The 22,980-nt window shown below is 36.6% G+C and overlaps 1 protein-coding gene and 1 pseudogene across 12 annotated transcripts in view; both read left to right on the top strand.

Annotated features, from left to right (window-relative positions):
* The window catches only part of FRYL (FRY like transcription coactivator), a 283,769-nt gene that overhangs the window by 182,066 nt on the left and 78,723 nt on the right, over positions 1 to 22,980 (top strand). For all 12 annotated transcript variants that reach the window (XM_073012415.1, XM_073012406.1, XM_073012404.1 and 9 more), the window contains 8 exons: positions 7,953 to 8,060; positions 11,798 to 12,035; positions 12,927 to 13,112; positions 13,610 to 13,696; positions 15,331 to 15,599; positions 18,337 to 18,529; positions 19,329 to 19,453; positions 21,104 to 21,161. In XM_073012415.1, coding sequence (XP_072868516.1) covers positions 7,953 to 8,060; positions 11,798 to 12,035; positions 12,927 to 13,112; positions 13,610 to 13,696; positions 15,331 to 15,599; positions 18,337 to 18,529; positions 19,329 to 19,453; positions 21,104 to 21,161 — 1,264 coding nt within the window. The remainder of the gene's footprint in view (positions 1 to 7,952; positions 8,061 to 11,797; positions 12,036 to 12,926; positions 13,113 to 13,609; positions 13,697 to 15,330; positions 15,600 to 18,336; positions 18,530 to 19,328; positions 19,454 to 21,103; positions 21,162 to 22,980) is intronic.
* Positions 20,010 to 20,118, top strand: LOC119627800 (U5 spliceosomal RNA; annotated as a pseudogene).

Here is a 22,980-nt window from a genome sequence, read left to right on the forward strand (position 1 = left end):
ATTTTATTTCTAATATGAAATATAAAAGTAGACAAAATATATATTTCTCTCACACATGCACATATATATATATATAAAGCATAAATATATATATTAGAATAAAAAACACAAAACTCAGAATGGTGAGTTCTTCTGGCATGGAGAGCACACCTGGGGAAGGATACACGGAAAGTTATCCCCCACACTGATGACTTCTATTTCTTTTTTTTTTTTCCTTTTTTTTTTTTTCTTTTTTATTATTATACTTTGAGTTCTAGGGTACATGTGCATAACGTGCAGGTTTATTACATATGTATACTTGTGCCATGTTGGTGTGCTGCAGCCATCAACTCGTCAGCACCCATCAACTCGTCATTTACATCAGGTATAACTCCCAGTGCAATCCCTCCCCCCTCCCCCCTCCCCATGATAGGCCCCGGTGTGTGATGTTCCCCTTCCCGAGTCCAAGTGATCTCATTGTTCAGTTCCCACCTATGAGTGAGAACATGCAGTGTTTGGTTTTCTGTTCTTGTGGTAGTTTGCTAAGAATGATGGTTTCCAGTTGCATCCATGTCCCTACAAAGGACACAAACTCATCCTTTTTTATGGCTGCATAGTATTCCATGGTGTATATGTGCCACATTTTCTTAATCCAGTCTGTCACTGATGGACATTTGGGTTGATTCCAAGTCTTTGCTATTGTGAATAGTGCTGCAATAAACATCCGTGTGCATGTGTCTTTATAGCAGCATGATTTATAATCCTTTGGGTATATACCCAGTAATGGGATGGCTGGGTCATATGGTACATCTAGTTCTAGATCGTTGAGGAATCGCCATACTGTTTTCCATAATGGTTGAACTAGTTTACAATCCCACCAACAGTGTAAAAGTGTTCCTGTTTCTCCACATCCTCTCCAGCACCTGTTGTTTCCTGACTTTTGAATGATCGCCATTCTAACTGGTGTGAGATGGTATCTCATTGTGGTTTTGATTTGCATTTCTCTGATGGCCAGTGATGACAAGCATTTTTTCATGTGTCTGTTGGCTGTATGAATGTCTTCTTTTGAGAAATGTCTGTTCATATCCTGTGCCCACTTTTTGATGGGGTTGTTTTTTTCTTGTAAATTTGTTTGAGTTCTTTGTAGGTTCTGGATATTAGCCCTTTGTCAGATGAGTAGATTGCAAAAATTTTCTCCCATTCTCTAGGTTGCCTGTTCACTCTGATGGTAGTTTGTTTTGCTGTGCAGAAGCTCTTTAGTTTAATGAGATCCCATTTGTCAATTTTGGCTTTTGCTGCTGTTGCTTTTGATGTATTAGACATGAAGTCTTTGCCCATGCCTATGTCCTGAATGGTACTACCTAGGTTTTCCTCTAGGATTTTTATGGTATTAGGTCTAACAGTTAAGTCTCTAATCCATCTTGAATTAATTTTCGTATAAGGAGTAAGGAAAGGATCCAGTTTCAGCTTTCTACTTATGGCTAGCCAATTTTTCCAGCACCATTTATTAAATAGGGAATCCTTTCCCCATTTCTTGTTTCTCTCAGGTCTGTCAAAGATCAGATGGCTATAGATGTGTGGTATTATTTCTGAGGACTCTGTTCTGTTCCATTGGTCTATATCTCTGTTTTGGTACCAGTACCATGCTGTTTTGGTTACTGTAGCCTTGTAGTATAGTTTGAAGTCAGGTAGCGTGATGCCTCCAGCTTTGTTCTTTTGACTTAGGATTGTCTTGGAGATGCGGGCTCTTTTTTGGTTCCATATGAACTTTAAAGCAGTTTTTTCCAATTCTGTGAAGAAACTCATTGGTAGCTTGATGGGGATGGCATTGAATCTATAAAGAACCTTGGGCAGTATGGCCATTTTCACGATATTGATTCTTCCTATCCATGAGCATGGTATGTTCTTCCATTTGTTTGTGTCCTCTTTTATTTCACTGAGCAGTGGTTTGTAGTTCTCCTTGAAGAGGTCCTTTACATCCCCTGTAAGTTGGATTCCTAGGTATTTTATTCTCTTTGAAGCAATTGTGAATGGAAGTTCATTCCTGATTTGGCTCTGTTTGTCTGTTACTGGTGTATAAGAATGCTTGTGATTTTTGCACATTAATTTTGTATCCTGAGACTTTGCTGAAGTTGCTTATCAGCTTAAGGAGATTTTGGGCTGAGACAATGGGGTTTTCTAAATATACAATCATGTCATCTGCAAAGAGGGACAATTTGACTTCTTCTTTTCCTAACTGAATACCCTTGATTTCTTTCTCTTGCCTGATTGCCCTAGCCAGAACTTCCAACACTATGTTGAATAGGAGTGGTGAGAGAGGGCATCCCTGTCTTGTGTCAGTTTTCAAAGGGAATTTTTCCAGTTTTTGCCCATTCAGTATGATATTGGCTGTGGGTTTGTCATAAATAGCTCTTATTGTTTTGAGGTACGTTCCATCAATACCAAATTTATTGAGCGTTTTTAGCATGAAGGGCTGTTGAATTTTGTCAAAAGCCTTTTGTGCATCTATTGAGATAAACATGTGGTTCTTGTCTTTGGTTCTGTTTATATGCTGGATTGTGTTTATTGATTTGCGAATGTTGAACCAGCCTTGCATCCCAGGGATGAAGCCCACTTGATCATGGTGGATAAGCTTTTTGATGTGTTGCTGAATCCAGTTTGCCAGTATTTTATTGAGGATTTTTGCATCGATGTTCATCAGGGATATTGGTCTAAAATTCTCTTTTTTTGTTGTGTCTCTGCCAGGCTTTGGTATCAGGATGATGTTGGCCTCATAAAATGAGTTAGGGAGGATTCCCTCTTTTTCTATTGTTTGGAATAGTTTCAGAAGGAATGATACCAGCTCCTCCTTGTACCTCTGGTAGAATTCGGCTGTGAATCCATCTGGTCCTGGACTTTTTTTGGTTGGTAGGCTATTAATTATTGCCTCAATTTCAGAGCCTGCTATTGGTCTATTCAGGGATTCAACTTCTTCCTGGTTTAGTCTTGGAAGAGTATAAGTGTCCAGGAAATTATCCATTTCTTCTTATTTTCCAGTTTATTTGCATAGAGGTGTTTATAGTATTCTCTGATGGTAGTTTGTGTTCCTTTATCATTTTTTATTGTGTCAATTTGATTCTTCTCTCTTTTCTTCTTTATTAGTCTTGCTAGCAGTTTGTCAATTTTGTTGATCTTTTCAAAAAACCAACTCCTGGATTCATTGATTTTTTGGAGGGTTTTTTGTGTTTCTATCTCCTTCAGTTCTGCTCTGATCTTAGTTATTTCTTGCCTTCTGCTAGCTTTCGAATGTGTTTGCTCTTGCTTCTCTAGTTCTTTTAACTGCGATGTTAGAGTGTCAATTTTAGATCTTTCCTGCTTTCTCTTGTGGGCATTTAGTGCTATAAATTTCCCTCTACACACTGCCTTAAATGTGTCCCAGAGATTCTGGTATGTTGTATCTTTGTTCTCATTGGTTTCAAAAAACATCTTTATTTCTGCCTTCATTTCGTTATGTACCCAGTAGTCATTCAGGAGCAGGTTGTTCAGTTTCCATGTAGTTGAGCGGTTTTGATTGAGTTTCTTAGTCCTGAGTTCTAGTTTGATTGCACTGTGGTCTGAGAGACAGTTTGTTATAATTTCTGTTTTTGTACATTTGCTGAGGAGTGCTTTACTTCCAATTATGTGGTCAATTTTGGAGTAAGTGCGATGTGGTGCTGAGAAGAATGTATATTCTGTTGATTTGGGGTGGAGAGTTCTGTAGATGTCTATTAGGTCTGCTTGCTGCAGAGATGAGTTCAATTCCTGGATATCCTTGTTAACTTTCTGTCTCGTTCATCTGTCTAATGTTGACAATGGAGTGTTGAAGTCTCCCATTATTATTGTATGGGAGTCTAAGTCTCTTTGTAAGTCTCTAAGGACTTGCTTTATGAATCTGGGTGCTCCTGTATTGGGTGCATATATATTTAGGATAGTTAGCTCTTCCTGTTGAATTGATCCCTTTCCCATTATGTAATGGCCTTCTTTGTCTCTTTTGATCTTTGATGGTTTAAAGTCTGTTTTATCAGAGACTAGTATTGCAACCCCCGCTTTTTTTTGTTCTCCATTTGCTTGGTAAATCTTCCTCCATCCCTTTATTTTGAGCCTATGTGTGTCTCTGCATGTGAGATGAGTCTCCTGAATACAGCAGACTGATGGGTCTTGACTCTTTATCCAGTTTGCCAGTCTGTGTCTTTTAATTGGAGCATTTAGTCCATTTACATTTAAGGTTAAGATTGTTATGTGTGAACTTGATCCTGCCATGATGATATTAACTGATTATTTTGCTCGTTAGTTGATGCAGTTTCTTCCTAGCCTTGATGGTCTTTACATTTTGGCATGTTTTTGCAATGGCTGGTACCAGTTGTTCCTTTCCATGTTTAGTGCTTCCTTCAGGATCTCTTGTAAGGCAGGCCTATTGGTTACAAAATCTCTAAGCATTTGCTTATCTGTAAAGGATTTTATTTCTCCTTCACTTATGAAACTTAGTTTGGCTGGATATGAAATTCTGGGTTGAAAATTCTTTTCTTTAAGAATGTTGAATATTGGCCCCCACTCTCTTCTGGCTTGGAGAGTTTCTGCCGAGAGATCTGCTGTTAGTCTGATGGGCTTCCCTTTGTGGGTAACCCGACCTTTCTCTCTGGCTGCCCTTAAGATTTTTTCCTTCATTTCAACTTTGGTGAATCTGGCAATTATGTGTCTTGGAGTTGCTCTTCTCGAGGAGTATCTTTGTGGCGTTCTCTGTATTTCCTGGATTTGAATGTTGTCCTGCCCTACTAGGTTGGGGAAGTTCTCCTGGATGATATCCTGCAGAGTGTTTTCCAACTTGGTTCCATTTTCCCCGTCACTTTCAGGCACCCCAATCAGACGTAGATTTAGTCTTTTTACATAATCCCATACTTCTTGCAGGCTTTGTTCATTTCTTTTTCTTCTTTTTTCTTTTGGTTTCTCTTCTCGCTTCATTTCATTCATTTGATCCTCAATCGCTGATACTCTTTCTTCCAGTTGATCGAGTCGGTTACTGAAGCTTGTGCATTTGTCACGTATTTCTCGTGTCATGGTTTTCATCTCTTTCATTTCATTTATGACCTTCTCTGCATTAATTACTCTAGCCATCAATTCTTCCACTTTTTTTTCAAGATTTTTAGTTTCTTTGCGCTGGGTACGTAATTCCTCCTTTAGCTCTGAGAAGTTTGATGGACTGAAGCCTTCTTCTCTCATCTCGTCAAAGTCATTCTCCGTCAAACTTTGATCCATTGCTGGCGATGAGCTGCGCTCCTTTGCCGGGGGAGATGTGCTCTTATTTTTTGAATTTCCAGCTTTTCTGCTCTGCTTTTTCCCCATCTTTTTGGTTTTATCTGCCTCTGGTCTTTGATGATGGTGACGTACTGATGTGGTTTTGGTGTAGGTGTCCTTCCTGTTTGATAGTTTTCCTTCTAACAGTCAGGACCCTCAGCTGTAGGTCTGTTGGAGATTGCCTGAGGTCCACTCCAGACCCTGTTTGCCTGGGTATCAGCAGCAGAGGCTGCAGAAGATAGAATATTGCTGAACAGCGAGTGTACCTGTCTGATTCTTGCTTTGGAAGCTTCCTCTCAGGGGTGTACTCCACCCTGTGAGGTGTGGGGTGTCAGACTGCCCCTAGTGGGAGATGTCTCCCAGTTAGGCTACTCAGGGGTCAGGGACCCACTTGAGCAGGGAGTCTGTCCCTTCTCAGATCTCAACCTCCGTGTTGGGAGATCCACTGCTCTCTTCAAAGCTGTCAGACAGAGTCGTTTGCGTCTGCAGAGGTTTCTGTTTCGTTTGTTATTGTTTGCTGTGCCCTGTCCCCAGAGGTGGAGTCTACAGAGACAGGCAGGTTTCCTTGAGCTTCTGTGAGCTCCACCCAGTTCGAGCTTCCCAGAGGCTTTGTTTACCTACTTAAGCCTCAACAATGGCGGGCGCCCCTCCCCCAGCCTCACTGCTGCCTTGCCGGTAGATCACAGACTGCTGTGCTAGCAATGAGGGATGCTCCGTGGGCGTGGGACCCTCCCGGCCAGGTGTGGGATATAATCTCCTGGTGTGCCCGTTTCCTTAAAGCGCAGTATTGGGGTGGGAGTTACCCGATTTTCCAAGTGTCGTGTGTCTCAGTTCCCCTGGCTAGGAAAAGGGATTCCCTTCCCCCTTGCGCTTCCCAGGTGAGGCGATGCCTCGCCCTGCTTCAGCTCTCGCTGGTCGGGCTGCAGCAGCTGACCAGCACCGATTGTCCGGCACCGATTTTCCGGCACTCCCTAGTGAGATGACCCCAGTACCTCAGTTGAAAATGCAGAAATCACCGGTCTTCTGTGTCGCTAGCGCTGTGAGTTGGAGACTGGAGCTGTTCCTATTCGGCCGTCTTGCTCCGCCCCTCGAACAAAAAAATCTTCGACTTTTTCTTTCTTTGTGGTACTTCCTCTTTGTTAGCCAATACCCTCTTTTGATTATCTATTTTTGGAACATGTCATGTGAGTTATCTTGGGAGACCGGGAGGCAACACCATTGCACACTTTGCTGTCTGTGTATGAACTGAATAACAGATGCACCTTGACCAATCACCGACAGCCTTGTTGGAAATGACAGTGATTATGATGTGCAGTGTGCTTTATGGACCAAAGAGCCAAAGCAAAGTTTATTTATGCCATTACTTAACATATGGTAGCTTAAATTTCAACTGCCTTTTTGGGGACTGGTATTATTTAACTAAAGTATGGTAACTGAAATTCTTGCATTTTGAAACCATGTAAAAAGAGGACTGGCCATATGAAATCTCTAAAAGGATTAGTGAGTCCATTGCCACTGTAACAAATACCCAAGGCTGCGTGTGGTGACTCATGCCTGTAATCCCAGTAATTTGGGAGGCTGAGGCGGATGTATCACCTGAGGTCAGGAGTTCAAAACCAGCCTGACCAACATGGTGAAACCCCATCTCTACTAAAAATACAAAAAATTAGCTGGGCGTGGTGGCAGGTGCCTGTAATCCCGGCTACTCGGGAGACTGAGGCAGGAGAATCGCTTGAACCTGGGAGGCGGAGGTTACAGTGAGCTGAGATCACACCATTGTTGCACTTCAGTCTGGGCAACAAGAGCAAAACTCCATCTCCAAAAATAAAATTAAATTAAAATAAAATAAAATAAAACCCAGAACACTGAGAATATCCAAATTCTTTTCTACATAAGGATTATTTTATTAGGCCAACTGAAGAACAATTTAGATGAAAGAAATTTAAAAGGCCTCACCTTCAAATACAGACCAAAATAGAAACCAGTATATTAAGAGGTTAGACATTTAAAATAAATAAAACTATTGAATAACTAGAAGAAAATATAGTAAAATTAAATTGTATTAAGCCTCTAGAGGTACCAGGATTTTCAAAAACCTGGCTTATTTTATTTCATAGAAATTTTAAGTATGTGTATTTATGTGTATATATCACATACAAGACAAGGACAAACAATATAAACACCTATATATGAGATGAATGTTTCTAAGACCTTTGTTAGTGGAGGATATTAAGTGAAAAACGATGTGGCTAATTTTGTAGGCCCCCCAAAATAACCAGTATTTAGTTATTTAATGATATCAATGTTATTATTTATTATTTTAATATTTATGGGAGGCTAAATATTAAATAATCATCGTAAATATTAATAAGATTAATTATAAATAATCTGTTTAACTATTTGTTATGTAATAATGGTTGTAATGCTTCTTGTCTAGTTACTGAAAACCTTTTTGTTTGCTGGCTTTCTTTTGAATTATTTCTGTATTCTTTTGTCCATATATAGACTAATAAGTATCTACAGGATTTATATGTATTTTTTTAATATTAAATACATTAACCTTTGGGGGAGGGCTCCCACTTTCTGTAGCTATTTTTCCAAGTTTGATTTCATTGTCTAGCATGTGTATTATGTTTCTTATTAAATTCTGTTGTATTTTTCAGGGGGGAAAGAAAACCCAAGATTGATTTGTTTAGAACTTGTATTGCTGCAATTCCAAGGTTGATTCCTGACGGTATGAGCAGAACTGACCTCATTGAATTGTTAGCAAGGTAAATGAGGATTACTGTTTGCTATGTTAAGTTTTATGTCTTTTGCTCCTTTATATTTCTAATATACCTTTGTTACTGTTATCACTAAAAAGGCGATGATAAAGACATTTCTAATCCTTTATCTGATTTACTTTCTAAATTTCTATTTTGTCTTATTTTGTTGTTATTAAACACATTTTCCTCACTAATTTTTAACTTCTCAAGTTCTTCTAGATTCCCCCCACAAATCCTATCTTTCAGTTCCCTATTTTTCCATCTAGTATTCTTTCCTGAGATTTCTGTAACACATTATCCCTTAACATATGGGCATTATCAGTGTATGGTAATTCCCAGTTAGGCAATTAACTATTGTGTTTACTTTTACAGTCATTTCTTTAGTATCTCTGGTGGTAATTAGGTCTCATTTGTGCTTTTTTTCCCCCAATGGCAGAACTGTGGCATTCAAGTTTCTCTCTCTCTTCTATTAGGCATGTCATAGCTCTGTAAAATGAGTACATAACCTGACAACCAAACTTAAATACTAGCTCCTGATTCTAAGTTGAGGCGATAGCCTGTTGAAAACCTGCTTTGCTGATGTAGTTAGGGATTCCCTACATAAGAGATCAGCACATTTTTCTGTAAAGTACCAGATAGTATTTTAGGGTTTTGCAGATCATTATGATCTTTGTAATGGGTCCAATTATACAGTTGGATAGAAGTAAGACCTAGTGTTCAGTAGATCAGTACAGTGACTATAGTTTACAATAATCTGTTGTACATTTCAAAATAACTAGAAAAGAGTAAAGGTTTCTAACATAAAGAGAAGACAAGTATTTATGGTGATAGATATCCTCGTTACACTTATTTGATCTTTACAAATTATATGAATGCATTAAATTATCACATCTACCACAAAAGCATGTACAACTATTGGGTATCAATAAAACAAGCAAACACATACTCATTTCTGCCATTATAGTACAGAAGCAGCCATAGACAATAGAGTGTGCATGACTGCATTCCAATAAGCATCTGGCTGGATTTAGCCCTTGAGCCACAGTTTGCCAGCCCCTGTCCTAGATGGACAAAACAAATACAATGACTATAGCAGAGCAGCGATACTTGACTATGTTGAAAGGTGTTTACTTGTTGCTGGGCATTTATCACTTAGGTGTAAGTTAAATTCATAATAAATAAACAATTAATAGACTGTTCCAGCAATCCTTTCTCCACTTCCGAAGCTTTTCACACACCCTGGCACTACCTTATCCTCAACTATTACCTGTTGTGATCAGAGATTTTATGTCTCCTGTGATGATTGTGAAAGAAATGGGTTACTTTGCATTATATAAATTTGTTCCCTTCCCACAGTCTCCTAATTTTTTTGTGAATTAGATTGCAGAGTTACAGAGTTCATGCCAGCATTGGAAATAAGAAACATTAATTATGTATAACACCATTCCTTGGGAGAGCAGTAAACAACTACTGTTCAGTTCTGCTCTTACTCCTCCTATTTCAACATAACTCATCTACATCTTTGTGGGTGTTGATCCACAAGAGTAGATCTCCCATCTTTTCCACGAAAATGAAACTGCAACTGTGAGGGCTAGGGATGGGACAGCTTAGTAAAAGAGCAGACAGCTGAACAGTGAATGACAATTTGCTTTGCTGTTCACTTTGCTTCTTTCTCCTATGATATTTGTTTACTAATAGTTTACCTCAGTGGAAAGGAAGATCCCAGGGTCTGTTCTGTTCTCTCCTTTCTTCATATCATTTGGAATTGTGCTGTCTAAATCTTACTTACTTTACCATAAAGGAAGCAAGCAAACAAAACAAAGATGCTTTGTAAATTTGCAGACCTGTATCCTGTCCCTAAGGAAAGTTAATTAATTCCCCTGCCTTTAATTAACCAAGCTTTATTGTTATTCTGCTCTGTACAATGAGCAGTTAAGTCACACATGTATACCCTGTATCACACAGATAGGAGTTTAAGATAGATATTTACATATTCATGGATTTAAGGAATGTTGAAATAACCTTTAAAGTCAGCATCATTGAGGACTGTCACTCTCTTCTCCCATATTGTATCTCCTGATGTCACTATTGGAGACAGAATACTGGGCTAGAGATGCTTAATTTGACCCTGTTTATTTCTCAAGTGCTGATGGAACTGCTGCTGCTTTATTGCTTACTCCTCAGTCTGTCTAGCTATAATACATCTCGTTAGTCTCATTGTCAGTTGAAAACTGGCTTAGTGATGACTAGAACTAAGTTCAGCAGGGTGAATACTTATATCTCCTTTCTCCTAAACTGCACAACTTTCCACCTCTGTCTTGGATAACTCCATTTTTCCAGCTTCCCAAGCATGTAATTGTATGTTTAATATTATGTACTTACCTTATTCATTCAGACTATTTCTAATTCTGATACATCTGTCTTTGTAGTCAATTACTAACATAATTCTCTTCAGACCCAAATCAGAAACTCTTTATTCATACATTATTATTATATAATGGTGGCTCCCACTACTGTAGCCATTTTTTTTTTAATTTCTTGTTTATCATTCTCTTTTATGTTCTGGTAAACTTCTGTAACTAAAATTATATTCTAAGCCCCATTTTGATGTATTTAAAAGCAAATTGTATATAGCGTCTCCTAATTTGTTTAAACTTTCTTTAGGACCTTATGTGCTGAGTCAACACATTTTTTTTCCCTTTTTTTTTTTTTTTTTTTTGAGATAGTGCCCTGCTCTGTTGCCCAGGCTGGAGTGCAGTGGTGCAATCTTGGCTCACTGCAACCTCTGCCTTCCGGGTTTAAGTGATCCACCCGCCCCGGCCTCCCACAGTACTGGGATTATAGGTGTGAGTCACTGAGCCCAGCCTTATTTTTTTTTCTAGGCATGTACCATTTATGATATTACTCCTAAATTTACTCTCATTCTTACCTTCAATAATTATTCTATTACATTGATTCCATCTTCATTTGTTGTATATTCTTCTTCACAATCAGCCATCTTATATTTAACTGTAACTTCAGTGCATATAAAGAATGATTGAGCAGTGGCTCATGCCTGTAATCCCAGCACTCTGGGAGGCTGAGGCAGACAGATCATGAGGTCAGGAGATCCAGACCATCCTGGCTAACACAGTGAAACTCCATCTCTACTAAAAATACAAAAAATTAGCTGGGTGTGGTGGCAGGCACCTGTATTCCCAGCTACTTAGGAGGCTGAGGCAGGAGAATGACGTGAACCCAGGAGACAGCCCTTGCAGTGAGCTGAGATCACACCACTGCACTCCAGCCTGGGTGGCAGAACGAGACTCCGTCTCAAAAAAAAAAAAAATGATTTGAGATAAATCGTGTCCTTACCAGTGATAGCAAAGGTTAAATAAATGTGAAGATAGTGCTAAGATATCATATGATTAGATACAATTTTTGATTGATTATAGGATAACAATACAGTATTTTAAGGATTAAAGGATTTTAAATGGAATTCTAATGTCATTTGTATCAAACTTATTCAGATTATAGTAAAAACACCAATAATAGAAATAGATTCATATGTGAATTTAAACAAATGAGATTATAAGCTAGCATAAAGTTAAATATAGCATGAAAAAGTGAACATTGGTTGTTATCTTCATATTTCTTACAAAACAACTAGAGGACATATATTTTAATGTCATAGTTTTAAGTTTTAGATGATAAAACTAATTGAAAGGTATTGAAGTTTGCTAATGGAATTTTGTTCTTGGTAGGCTCACAATTCATATGGATGAAGAACTGCGTGCTCTGGCTTTCAATACTCTGCAGGCACTAATGCTTGATTTTCCAGATTGGCGGGAGGATGTTCTTTCAGGATTTGTTTATTTTATTGTTCGTGAAGTGACTGATGTCCATCCCACGCTTCTTGATAATGCCGTAAAGATGTTGGTACAATTAATAAATCAGTGGAAACAAGCAACGCAAATGCATAATAAAAACCAGGACACTCAGGTACCAGATTCTTTTCTATTGTCCCTTTGTATGTAGTCAGTGCTAAATGACCAATAATGGTTTTAATACAGATTTATTTTATCAAACACTAACAGTATTATTAGTTCTGTTCACTCTCAATGTGTTCCTAATCCCTTAAACTGAACATTCCCATAGTTCATGTAGTAAATATATAGTGTTTATGCATCTAACTTTTCTAATCTTCTTCTTTGGGTAACAATTAGTTTTTAATGAGCATGGAAATTAGAGATAATTCCAGCTCACTTTTAGGTTGTTTCCAGTATATTTAAAGCCAATACAATAAATTTTTGGTAGTCTTCCATTTGGGTCATTTGATTGTTTTATCCATGTCACCAGTCCCTGTTTCACATAAGGCGGTAACTGTGCTCCTTAACCATAAAAGATGCTCAAATCATTGATTTATGATAGTGTATAAATCATAGAACCTTGGAATTTTAGACCCAAGCCATTGAAGTTAAACTAGCTTCTCAACCTTTAATGAGCATACAAATCAGCAGGGCCCTAAGAAAGAGTTTCTTAGAAGCTCTCAGGTGTTGCCAGGCTGCTGGTCCGCACTCCGAGTGTGAAAGATACACTACAATCCCCTCATTTCCCACATAGAAATTAGATGAAGACCGATTATCAGTTCCAAGGTTACAAAATAGAGAATGATAGAAGTTAGATACAGAATTCATATTTAGACTGCCAGTGAAATGCTTTTTTCACTGCACACTATTCCATTTTTATAAATTACATGCTATTTAAGTTGCTTGAGCCAAGGCAGACCTGTAGTCATAATCACTATGATTTGCTTTATTCTTTATTAACTGTTTTTCTGGAATGTCTGTACATACATATTTTTTATTTTATTTTTAACTTCTGTTTTTCAAGCATGGTGTAGCTAATGGAGCTTCTCATCCCCCTCCTCTGGAAAGGAGCCCATATTCCAACGTATTCCATGTGGTCGAAGGCTTTGCACTTGTCATTCTCTGTAGCAGTCGACCTGCCACTAGGAAACTAGCCGTCAGTGTCCTTAGAGAAATACGGGCTTTATTTGCACTTTTGGAAATACCTAAGGTAAGATTTAGGTATTTCATTCAGTTATCTAATGAAAGTACTTAAAAACCATCTCTTTGTCCGTCCTTATCCCATATAGGTAGGTTACTACCATGGGTCTAAACTAACTTACTGTTCTCAATTGGGAGGCTGAGGCAGGCGGATCACAGGTCAGGAGATGGAGACCATCCTGGCTAACACAGTGAAACCCCGTCTCTACTAAAAATACAAAAAAAAAAAAAAAAAAAAAATTAGCCAGATTTGGTGGCGGGTGCCTGTAGTCCCAGCTACTCAGGAGGCTGAGGCAGGAGAGTGGCGTGAACCCAGGAGGCGGAGTTTGCAGTGAGCCAAGATTGCGCCACTGCACTCCATCCTGGGTGACAGAGTGAGACTCTGTCTCAAAATAAATAAATAAATAAATTAAATAGCACTGAAGTGAATTTTCAGTGTTTACTTGGGTTTGGCTACTTTGCTTAAACATTCCTAATTTTTTTAGACATATGATGTCTTTTTTACAGGGTGATGATGAATTAGCCATAGATGTGATGGACAGGCTAAGCCCATCCATTCTTGAGAGCTTCATACATCTCACTGGGGCTGATCAGGTAACTATAGTGACTTCATTCTACCCAGTCTTGTTTTGAGACTTAAGACAGACACACATATATATACATGTATACATGCATACATAAAAGAACTTCCTTAACAAATGTAATGTGTTAGAAAGTATTTTTGAAAATTAGAAAATGCTTAAGAATAGTACTTAAAAAGTGACATTTATTTATACTTGGTTAAGTACTCTTCCACATAGAAATAAAAATAATTTTATGTTTGTAAAATTATAATCCTTCCAATCTAAGAAGTTTCTGTTAAATTGAATCTTACTTTATGCTACTGTTTGCTGTTCATTATGGCATATAAGATTGTTGAGATAGAAATACTTGTTAAAATGCTATGGGAAAAAAAATAGTGATACTCAAAGCAAAAACTTATACCCTGCTTTTTTGGCAGCTATTTTTTGTGTATCACATGAGTTTAAATATAGTGGGTTAAGTACATAGTGTTTTATACCAATGTCATATGTAATTTGACTCATTAAAATGGAGAGAAACACTTTGTCCACAAACACATTACTAAGAAAGTTTATGCAAACTTTCTTTCTTGGTCTTCACAGGGTAAAAGGTCATATATTAAGATTCCAAAGTTGATGTAAGAATAGCTATAAAACCTTACTATTTAAAAATTATTTCCTCCTATTTTAGAATACATGGACAAGAGGTTAATGCATAACATTAAGAGCTTTCTGCATAACACCTGATTCTTATAATTCATGAGTTTTATGTAACCAAGGGAGGTAATAAGATTTTATAAGCCTAGGAGATTATTAGAAATCTGTACAGTTCCCCCCATGATGCTACCATGATGCTAAACTTTTTAAAAATTAAATGTTTAATTTTTATTTATTTTTAAATAGACATAATTGTACATATTTATGTGGTACAGTTTGATGTTTCGATACATGTCTATATTGTATAATGACCCAATCAGGCTAGTTAGTGTATCCATCATCTCATGTGTTTATCATTTATTTGTGGTAAGAACGTTTAAAAGCCTCTCTTCTGGTTATTTTATGAAAGGATCTATGCAATTCAAAACATTTTGTTTTCGATATTAACTATAAATTATGAATTATTCCAAAAAGAGAGTAATGGATTACTTGTTTCTAGTGCCTAAAGCAGTGCTTAATATACTTTTCTTTGAACATAAATGTTTATCTCTTTAGTGGAAGAGTTCAAATATTGAACAAGTATTTAAGAATATATACCTCTGGAGCAAAGAGCTCATTTTTGGGTCTGTTCCACACATACATAGATACAGGTCAACATGAAAGTTAATGGTTCACTTCTTAGTTAGAGAACTAAAAAGCAGCTTTTGGTATACCATGAAATTTGGATATTTATTTAAGAATTACTTAAATAGTGGTCCTGAATGTATTTGGTTTATAGATCCTTTTGAGAACAATGAAAACAGTGGAATCCCTCTCCCAGAAAAAGACATGAATGCACATACACAAACATGCAGTTTCAGGAATTCTCTACTCCCCTCAACCTACCATGGACTTTATATTATCTTGTTTTGGAAACTACTAATAGACCACTTTCAGTTTAAAGCAATTTATATGGTAAAATTTTCAAAGTTATTGAAATGTGTAATAATCCATTTTTTCCTCTCCATATAGACTACTTTGCTCTATTGCCCTAGCTCGATAGATTTACAAACATTAGCAGAATGGAACTCTTCTCCCATTAGCCACCAGTTTGATGTGATTAGTCCATCACACATATGGATATTTGCACATGTGACCCAAGGCCAAGACCCATGGATTATAAGTCTCTCCAGTTTTTTAAAGCAAGAAAATCTTCCTAAACACTGCTCTACAGCTGTGAGCTATGCTTGGATGTTTGCATACACAAGACTTCAGTTGTTGTCCCCTCAGGTCGATATAAAGTAAGTTATTTTCCTAGTGTAAATTTAAAAATGTATAGACTGTCAGCTTTCATATATATTTGTTTGAAAAATACAAAAGTATTACAGATTGGAAGGCCCATAAATAATATGTGATACTGTATTGATGTCTTAAGGAGGGAGAAGAATGTTGTCAAGGACATAGTGTCATAACTTCTTCATCCTTTTCATGTAATACAGTCTCACCAAATTTTAATTGTTTACTTAATAACACTGTACTTGGTACATAGTTGTGTCCATTGAATCTGTGTTAAGGGAAGAAATTAGGAAAGGATCTGAAGATGAGTATGGATGTAGATACAGAAGTTTGTAGATAAAGGGTGAGAAGCAGAGCGAAACAGCTCAGTGGCCTTACTTTTCCTGATGACAGTATAAGGAAGGCCACCTTCTGGTGGGGAGTGGTAATAACACACTGAGTAGTGGATGTGAGGATGTTGGTAAAGTTTTGGAGTAACTGATTATGAAATGGAGTTGACCAAGGCCATTATAAATTTTAGTTAATTTTTTTTTTTTTTGCTCTTAAATACAGAGGAGAATTTTTGAATCTGGGTTTGGGTTCCTGATTTCCCCTTACATAGATCACATTGAATGGAATGAGTCCTCTCAGCATGTAACTTGCCCCTGCAAACCCAGCATCTGTACTGACCTATCACTTGAGGCCTACATTAAAGGCTCTTCAAATCTGACTTCACTCTGTACTTTTTTTCTTTCTTTCTATCAATACGTTCAATGTTGGAACCAAATTATCCCCTCAAAGTTCATTACATGTGGTTGACAGTTTCCATTTTGTGAGCTTTTGTTCACATGAGCATAGGATACCTTTTTTTTTTTTTTTAATTTTTGCGTATCTATGTCTGATATAGTTCAAATTCAATCTTATTTTTTAAAATCTCTTAAACTTCCTACCCAGAATAATCATTCTTACTTTTGGATTTGAATATATATACAATTAGTAGAAATAGTATTTCTACTAATTGTATATATATGGTCTCAGGTATTGTGTATTGGGTTTCTTTTTTGTTTTGTGTTGTTTTTCTTTCTTTTTTTTCTTTTTTTAAAGACACAAGGTCTCGCTCTGTTGCTTAGGCTGGAATGCAGAGGTGTAATCATAGCTGATTACAATCTCAAACTTCTGGGCTCAAGCAGTCCTCCCACTTCAGCCTCCCAAAGTGCTGGGATTACAGTTGTGAGCCACCACACCTGGTCTAGTTGTTACTTTTTTAATAAAGATTGACATTTGCCACCTTGCATACCATTTATGACCTTATCTTAAATAGCCTTCTCTAATTACCATATTTTAAATTATAACCCCATCTCCTAGCAGCATTCTTTATCTCCCCTTTCTGCTTTATTTTTCTTCATCAAACTTAACACCATCTGACATTGTTTTATTTATTTCTTTATTGTATGTCTCCCATAGCCCACATGGGGGCAGTGATATTTTTGACAGTTTTTTTAAACTGATATGTTACCATACGTAGTATGTTAACATACTAGGACATTGTTCTATGATACTCTTACTGAATTAATGAAGTGGTGTGCTTGCATTACTTACCTTAGCATATTACAAAACTTGTTGAAGGCAAAGATTATATATTTGTATTTTTCCTCTTTTGCTTTGCTTTCAGTCCTTAATTCTTACATAATTTTGGTATTTGGAAAGATTTATGGAATTGTTTCAAAATATTTTATTGGTGTAACCTTTCAAGACAGAAATTTGGCAGAAACCTTGAAAATATGTATCTTCTTTGACTCTGTGATTTCATTTTCAAGAATTACCTAAGAAAATAATTAACCATATATTCAAATGTGTAGTATTGTGTATAATAGGGAAAAATTGCTATTAGCTAAAATGTCAAACAACAAAAGTTTGGTTATATAAAATATGATACTTTATATTGATACAGCATATGATAAATCAAAATAATGTCACAGAATATTAATTTACATAGAGAGGTGAAAAATACATAAGTCTAAAAAGTTGATACAAAATAAAATAAACATTTAATTTGTATAAATTAAAAGATGTATTCATGCATTTACGGTTCATGTATATGAATTAAAGATATATAGAATATGCAGTGTTTATTTTCATGTGGAATTAAAGATGATTTTGATTTTTGTTTTATTTTCTTTCTACATTGAGGATACATAATAAGTTATAAAATACAGCCCAATAAAATATTAACTTTTATCACAGGAATAATAATGTTAAAATGATCTGGTAATATATTTTAATTTTTAATCCAGTACTTTATTCATTGATATCAGTCCACAAAAACAGTACTAGTAATAAAAACCTTATGCTAACCATCTCTCTAATTAGCATTAGGCCAGGAATGGTGGCTCACCCCTGTAATCCCAGCACCAGCACTTTGGAAAGCCGAGGCAGGTGGATCATCTGAGCTCAGGAGTTAGAGACTATCCTGGGCAACGTGATGAAACCTCATCTCTACCAAAAATACAAAAAATTTGCTGGGCGTGGTGGCACACACCTATAGTCCTAGCTACTCTGGAGGCTGAGGTGGGAGGGTCACTTGAGCCTGAGAGGTGGAGATTGCAGTGAGCCAAGATTGTGCCACTTGCACTCCGGCCTGGGTGACAGAGAAAGACTCTGTCTCAAAAAAAGAAAGAAAGAAATGCAGCATTAGTTAAAATAAACTTTTAAAAATGTGTTGTGTTATTCATATCTGCCCATTTTTCTTTTTTTTTTCCTTAGTAGCCCCATCAATGCTAAGAAAGTAAATACCACCACAAGCAGTGACTCATACATTGGCCTGTGGAGAAACTATCTGATCCTTTGCTGCAGTGCAGCAACATCGTCATCTTCCACATCTGCAGGTTCTGTGAGATGCTCTCCTCCTGAGACGCTGGCGTCTACCCCAGATAGCGGCTATAGCATTGATTCCAAAGTAAGTTTCTCAGATCCACTGTTGGATCTATGAAATCTGAATGGCCCCATAAAAATAAGATTTAAAAATTTTTTTTTATGGACAATAAAGTAACTCAGTTGAAAGTATATTACTTACTTGCAAAAAGGAAAATACCTCAAGAAAGCCCATCATTGTTTTTATAGATTCCTAGTCGGAATCAATAATACGTACATAGTTTTCCATTGGAAAGACAGACCCTTGCCCATTCAGTTTATCATACTCGTTATTTTAAAAGAAATTGTCATACCTGTTTTCCCATATTCCAGTTTTTGTAGTTCTCACACTTCTCAGAACCCAAAAGGAATCATTTACATAATTAAATGCCTTTCTAGAATTTCCCTAAATCATGTAGTGATCTAAAGGGTACTGGATAGGAGCAGTGGTTTTGTTTTCATGAAAATGACAAAACTTAAGACCAGAGTATCTGATTTTAACACTGATGACTATTTTAGAAGTCATTTTGTTTTCTTCATGTTCATGGATCGAAAGGTACAGAGTATCTGATGAAGGGAGTCAGCCTATTACATGATCGTGAGTGAGGGTAAGAAATTAGGAGCCCCAAGTTTTGTTAATGAGCTTGCGTTAAGCCATTGGATAAGTTATTTAAGTTATTTAACCTTTTAAATTATGTACACCACAGGTGAAATTTGAGGTATCATTCATAGTAAAGTTTCATCTGTCCATTTATCCTTGACCTACGACTACTGAAATCTCAGATTATCTAATTGGACATAGTATCATTAGTGGCTGTTATAAATACAGTATTTTTTTTTTCCAGATTATTGGCATCCCATCCCCTTCATCCTTGTTTAAGCACATAGTTCCAATGATGCGCTCTGAGAGCATGGAAATCACAGAATCCCTTGTTCTAGGTCTTGGCAGGACCAACCCAGGAGCTTTTAGGTAACTATGTTCATACTTTTTTTTTTTAAGCACTAAAAGAATAAATGTGCTACTTAGAAGGTGTGGTAGGGTCAAGCAGAGTGCTTATTGGGATGGTCATGTACCAGGCCTGACTTTCACCAATTAACTAGCCATGTAACATTTAGCAAGTCACTTATTGGAAGTTTTATTTCCTCATTTTGACTGAGCAGATTAAAACTTACCTATGTATTCTAGGAATAATGAAATGCCGTATAAATATTTAGTATTTTCCTACTATATTTATTTATGTAGTCATTCTTTTAATGTGTAATCTTGTTCTAGTAGTTAAAACTCCAGTTTTCCCCCTGCTTATCCAAGAGAATTAGAATATCTTTCAAAAAGTATTTACATAGATGTTGGATATCATTCGTGATTTTTTTATATTAATGAAGCAAATTCTTCAGTTTTGCCTGAAATTCTGCCTTGTTGTCTCCTGGGCATGGAATTTATTCTTTTGAGAATTTCCTCAATTAATGTGAGAATGGTATCTGATGTTTTGTCTCCAAGATAACCTGTACAACCAGGAAATAGGTTAATACCCTGGTTTATCTTCAGATTGTATAAATCTTTTGCCTTTTGCTAAAGATTTCCATGGAAAGGAACATTTAAGTAAAAAAGAATATGTTAATAAATTGTAATATATCTATAGGTGTGGGATAGCATTTCTTATAAATGAAGTTTTGGAAAAACTTTCAGATTTTCCCAATCTTAAATTAAGCACATTTTCAATTTAAAATCAAAATATAAATAAAGATAAATTTATCATTTTTACAAAGTTCATACCCTTTGACCCATTAATTTAATTTGTAAAATTAATCCTAAGGAGATAGAAAACAATGATAAATATACAAAGTTGTTCACAGAGGCAATATTTTTAGTAAGGGAAAATTAGATAAAATATAATGATTCATTAATAAATGAAAATGTCTAGGAAAATTATGGTACCCCACCCTGTGTTTGAATATCATGAATTAGTTATTGGCATATACAATTAACTATGTTAGTGTAAGAAAAGAAAAAAGGAGGCCGGGCACGATGGCTCACACCTGTAATCCTAGCACTTTGGGAGGCTGAGGCAGGCAAATCGCCTGAGGTCGGGAGTTTGAGACCAGCCTGACCAACATGGAGAAACCCTGTCTCTACTAAAAATACAAAAAATTAGCCAGACATAGTGGTGCATGCCTGTAATCCCAGTTACTCAGGAGGCTGAGGCAGGAGAATCACTTGAATCTGGGAGGCGTAAGTGGCAGTGAGCCAAGATCACGCCATTGCACTCCAGCCTGGGCAACGAGAGTGAAACTCTGTCTCAAAAAAAGAAAAAAGGATACCATTTTATATAAAATAGTTTGAACTAAGTAAAACGTATGTCACTTGCAAACTGATTGAATAAAAGTATTGGTAGTATTCCCTCTATAAATTAAAATAAGGGGCCTATACCATTTTTTTCCTGGTTTCCAAATAATCTATAATATAATGTGTTATTTTATAAACAAAATAAAATAGACGTTGCATTTAAAACAGTAGGATTCGAATTAACACTTGTCAGTTTACATCATATCTTTACATATTTACATGTGTCAAATTATATCTGTGTAGCTATTAATAGAATATGTACCATTTTTCTTCTAGGGAACTAATAGAGGAATTACATCCCATAATTAAAGAAGCACTCGAAAGAAGGCCGGAGGTGAGCTGTGTTCTGCAGCCTTCTATTAGTGAACATTTATTTTTCTGCCATATTTACATGTTATATCAAAAGTTAGAAATTAAGACGATTATCTAGTGTATTCTTCTTTTTAAGATGCAGACACTTCCCCTCCCCCCAGAAGATCTTATGCAGAAACCCATTATGTAAAATGAATGAACAATTGCTTTAACTTAAATGAGGGCAGAAAATAGGGTCTAGGTTGGAGGTGGCAAACTTTTTCTGCAGATAAATATTTTCGGCTTTACAGGCCTCTACTTAACCTTGCCTTTGTAGCATGAAAGCGTTCATAAACTACATTAAAAAAAGGAGTGTGGCTGTTTTCCAGTAAAACCTTATTTGCAGTAACAGGTAGCCGTGGGCCAGATTTGGCCCATGGGCTGTAGTTTCAGTTCTGAGCAACTTTCAGAAACTATAGGTCCAGTGGGACAGATGGTTGCATAACCTTAATTCTAGCAATTTATTACGTACTCAAATAAAATCATAGGGAAGGGATTCTAAGAACTACAGAGAGGAAAGCCTGGGACTCTGGTTGCAGGGTAAGGAAGGCATTATAGATGAAGTGCTGATATTTGAGATGAATTTTGAAGCGTGTTTCCCAGTGGACAAGCAAGAGAAAAGTATTCTAGGTGAAGAACAGCATCTGCAAACTTTACAAAGAATTTTGAAATGGCAAATTTTTCTGTATAATTATATTAAGGGGGAAGTGATTGAATATTAGGCTGGATAGCAGGATGAGAAATATCTCATGAAAAACTACTAGTTTTAGCTTTGACCAATAGACCAGTAGTTCCAATGCCTATGGCATCTGAGAATTACCTGGGGAGCTTGCTAAAAATTTTAGACTCCTGGGCCTATTGAATGAGAATCCCTGGAATAGGGTCCAGAAGTCTATTTTTGTAAAGCATCTTAGATGAGTCTGCTGTAGAACATTGTTTAGGAATCAGTGCTGTTAATGTCGGGGATCCCCTGAGGAATTTAAGCAGGAGAGGGAGATGGTGATAATCCCTGCAGTTTAGGGACTTTGAAACATCATCTGCAATTCCTCACTCTCCTTTAATTCAGCACTGTAGGGTCATGATAGTATTCCCATTTTGTCATTGATTTGATTTTTGTTTCAGAATGATCAGTTTGGTTACAGTGCTGGATAACTTATTAGAGAAATGTAAGCTTGAAACAAAACAAAATAGCAGTATTTATTTTTCTGAATTTCAGAAGGAAAGCTATTAGACACATACAGTGATGTGCCTTGAATATGAGTTATAGTTTAAGAGCTTTAGACTCACACTGTTTCTGTGAAGACAAAATGAAAACAGGCCAACCAAACTGCAAAAACGAGTTGCAGTAATCTTCAAAGACTGATAAGAAATCATCCTGTCCCAAATGAATTACTGTCAACTTTAGAAAGAGACCAGAGAAAAGTAAATGTAATTGATTAGTCATTAGTAAAATGTCACGCACCTGGAAGGCAGAAAAATTGGGTCATGGACGAGAAAGTGAAAGACTAGTAAATATGTTTTTAATTGCTCTGTAATTTGAAAATTATATCACAAATGAAATAATGAGCTATTATTAGTAGAAGGTGATATAGGTGATCGATATCTCTTATATGACTTTCTGCTAGAAGCAGAATCAGTTGAAATGTTACAACTATTATTCTAGGCATTATTCTAGTTCTTTGGACCTAATAATACAAACATATTTATTCATATCATAATGAGTAAGGGAGTTTTTCTCATATTTGTTTATTTTTTTTGTGCCAAAATTAATCGTTGTGTAGAAAACTCTGGCATGAGCAAAA

The sequence above is a fragment of the Chlorocebus sabaeus genome, chromosome 27, assembly GCF_047675955.1.
Source record: "Chlorocebus sabaeus isolate Y175 chromosome 27, mChlSab1.0.hap1, whole genome shotgun sequence".
Taxonomy (NCBI): Eukaryota; Metazoa; Chordata; class Mammalia; order Primates; family Cercopithecidae; genus Chlorocebus; species Chlorocebus sabaeus.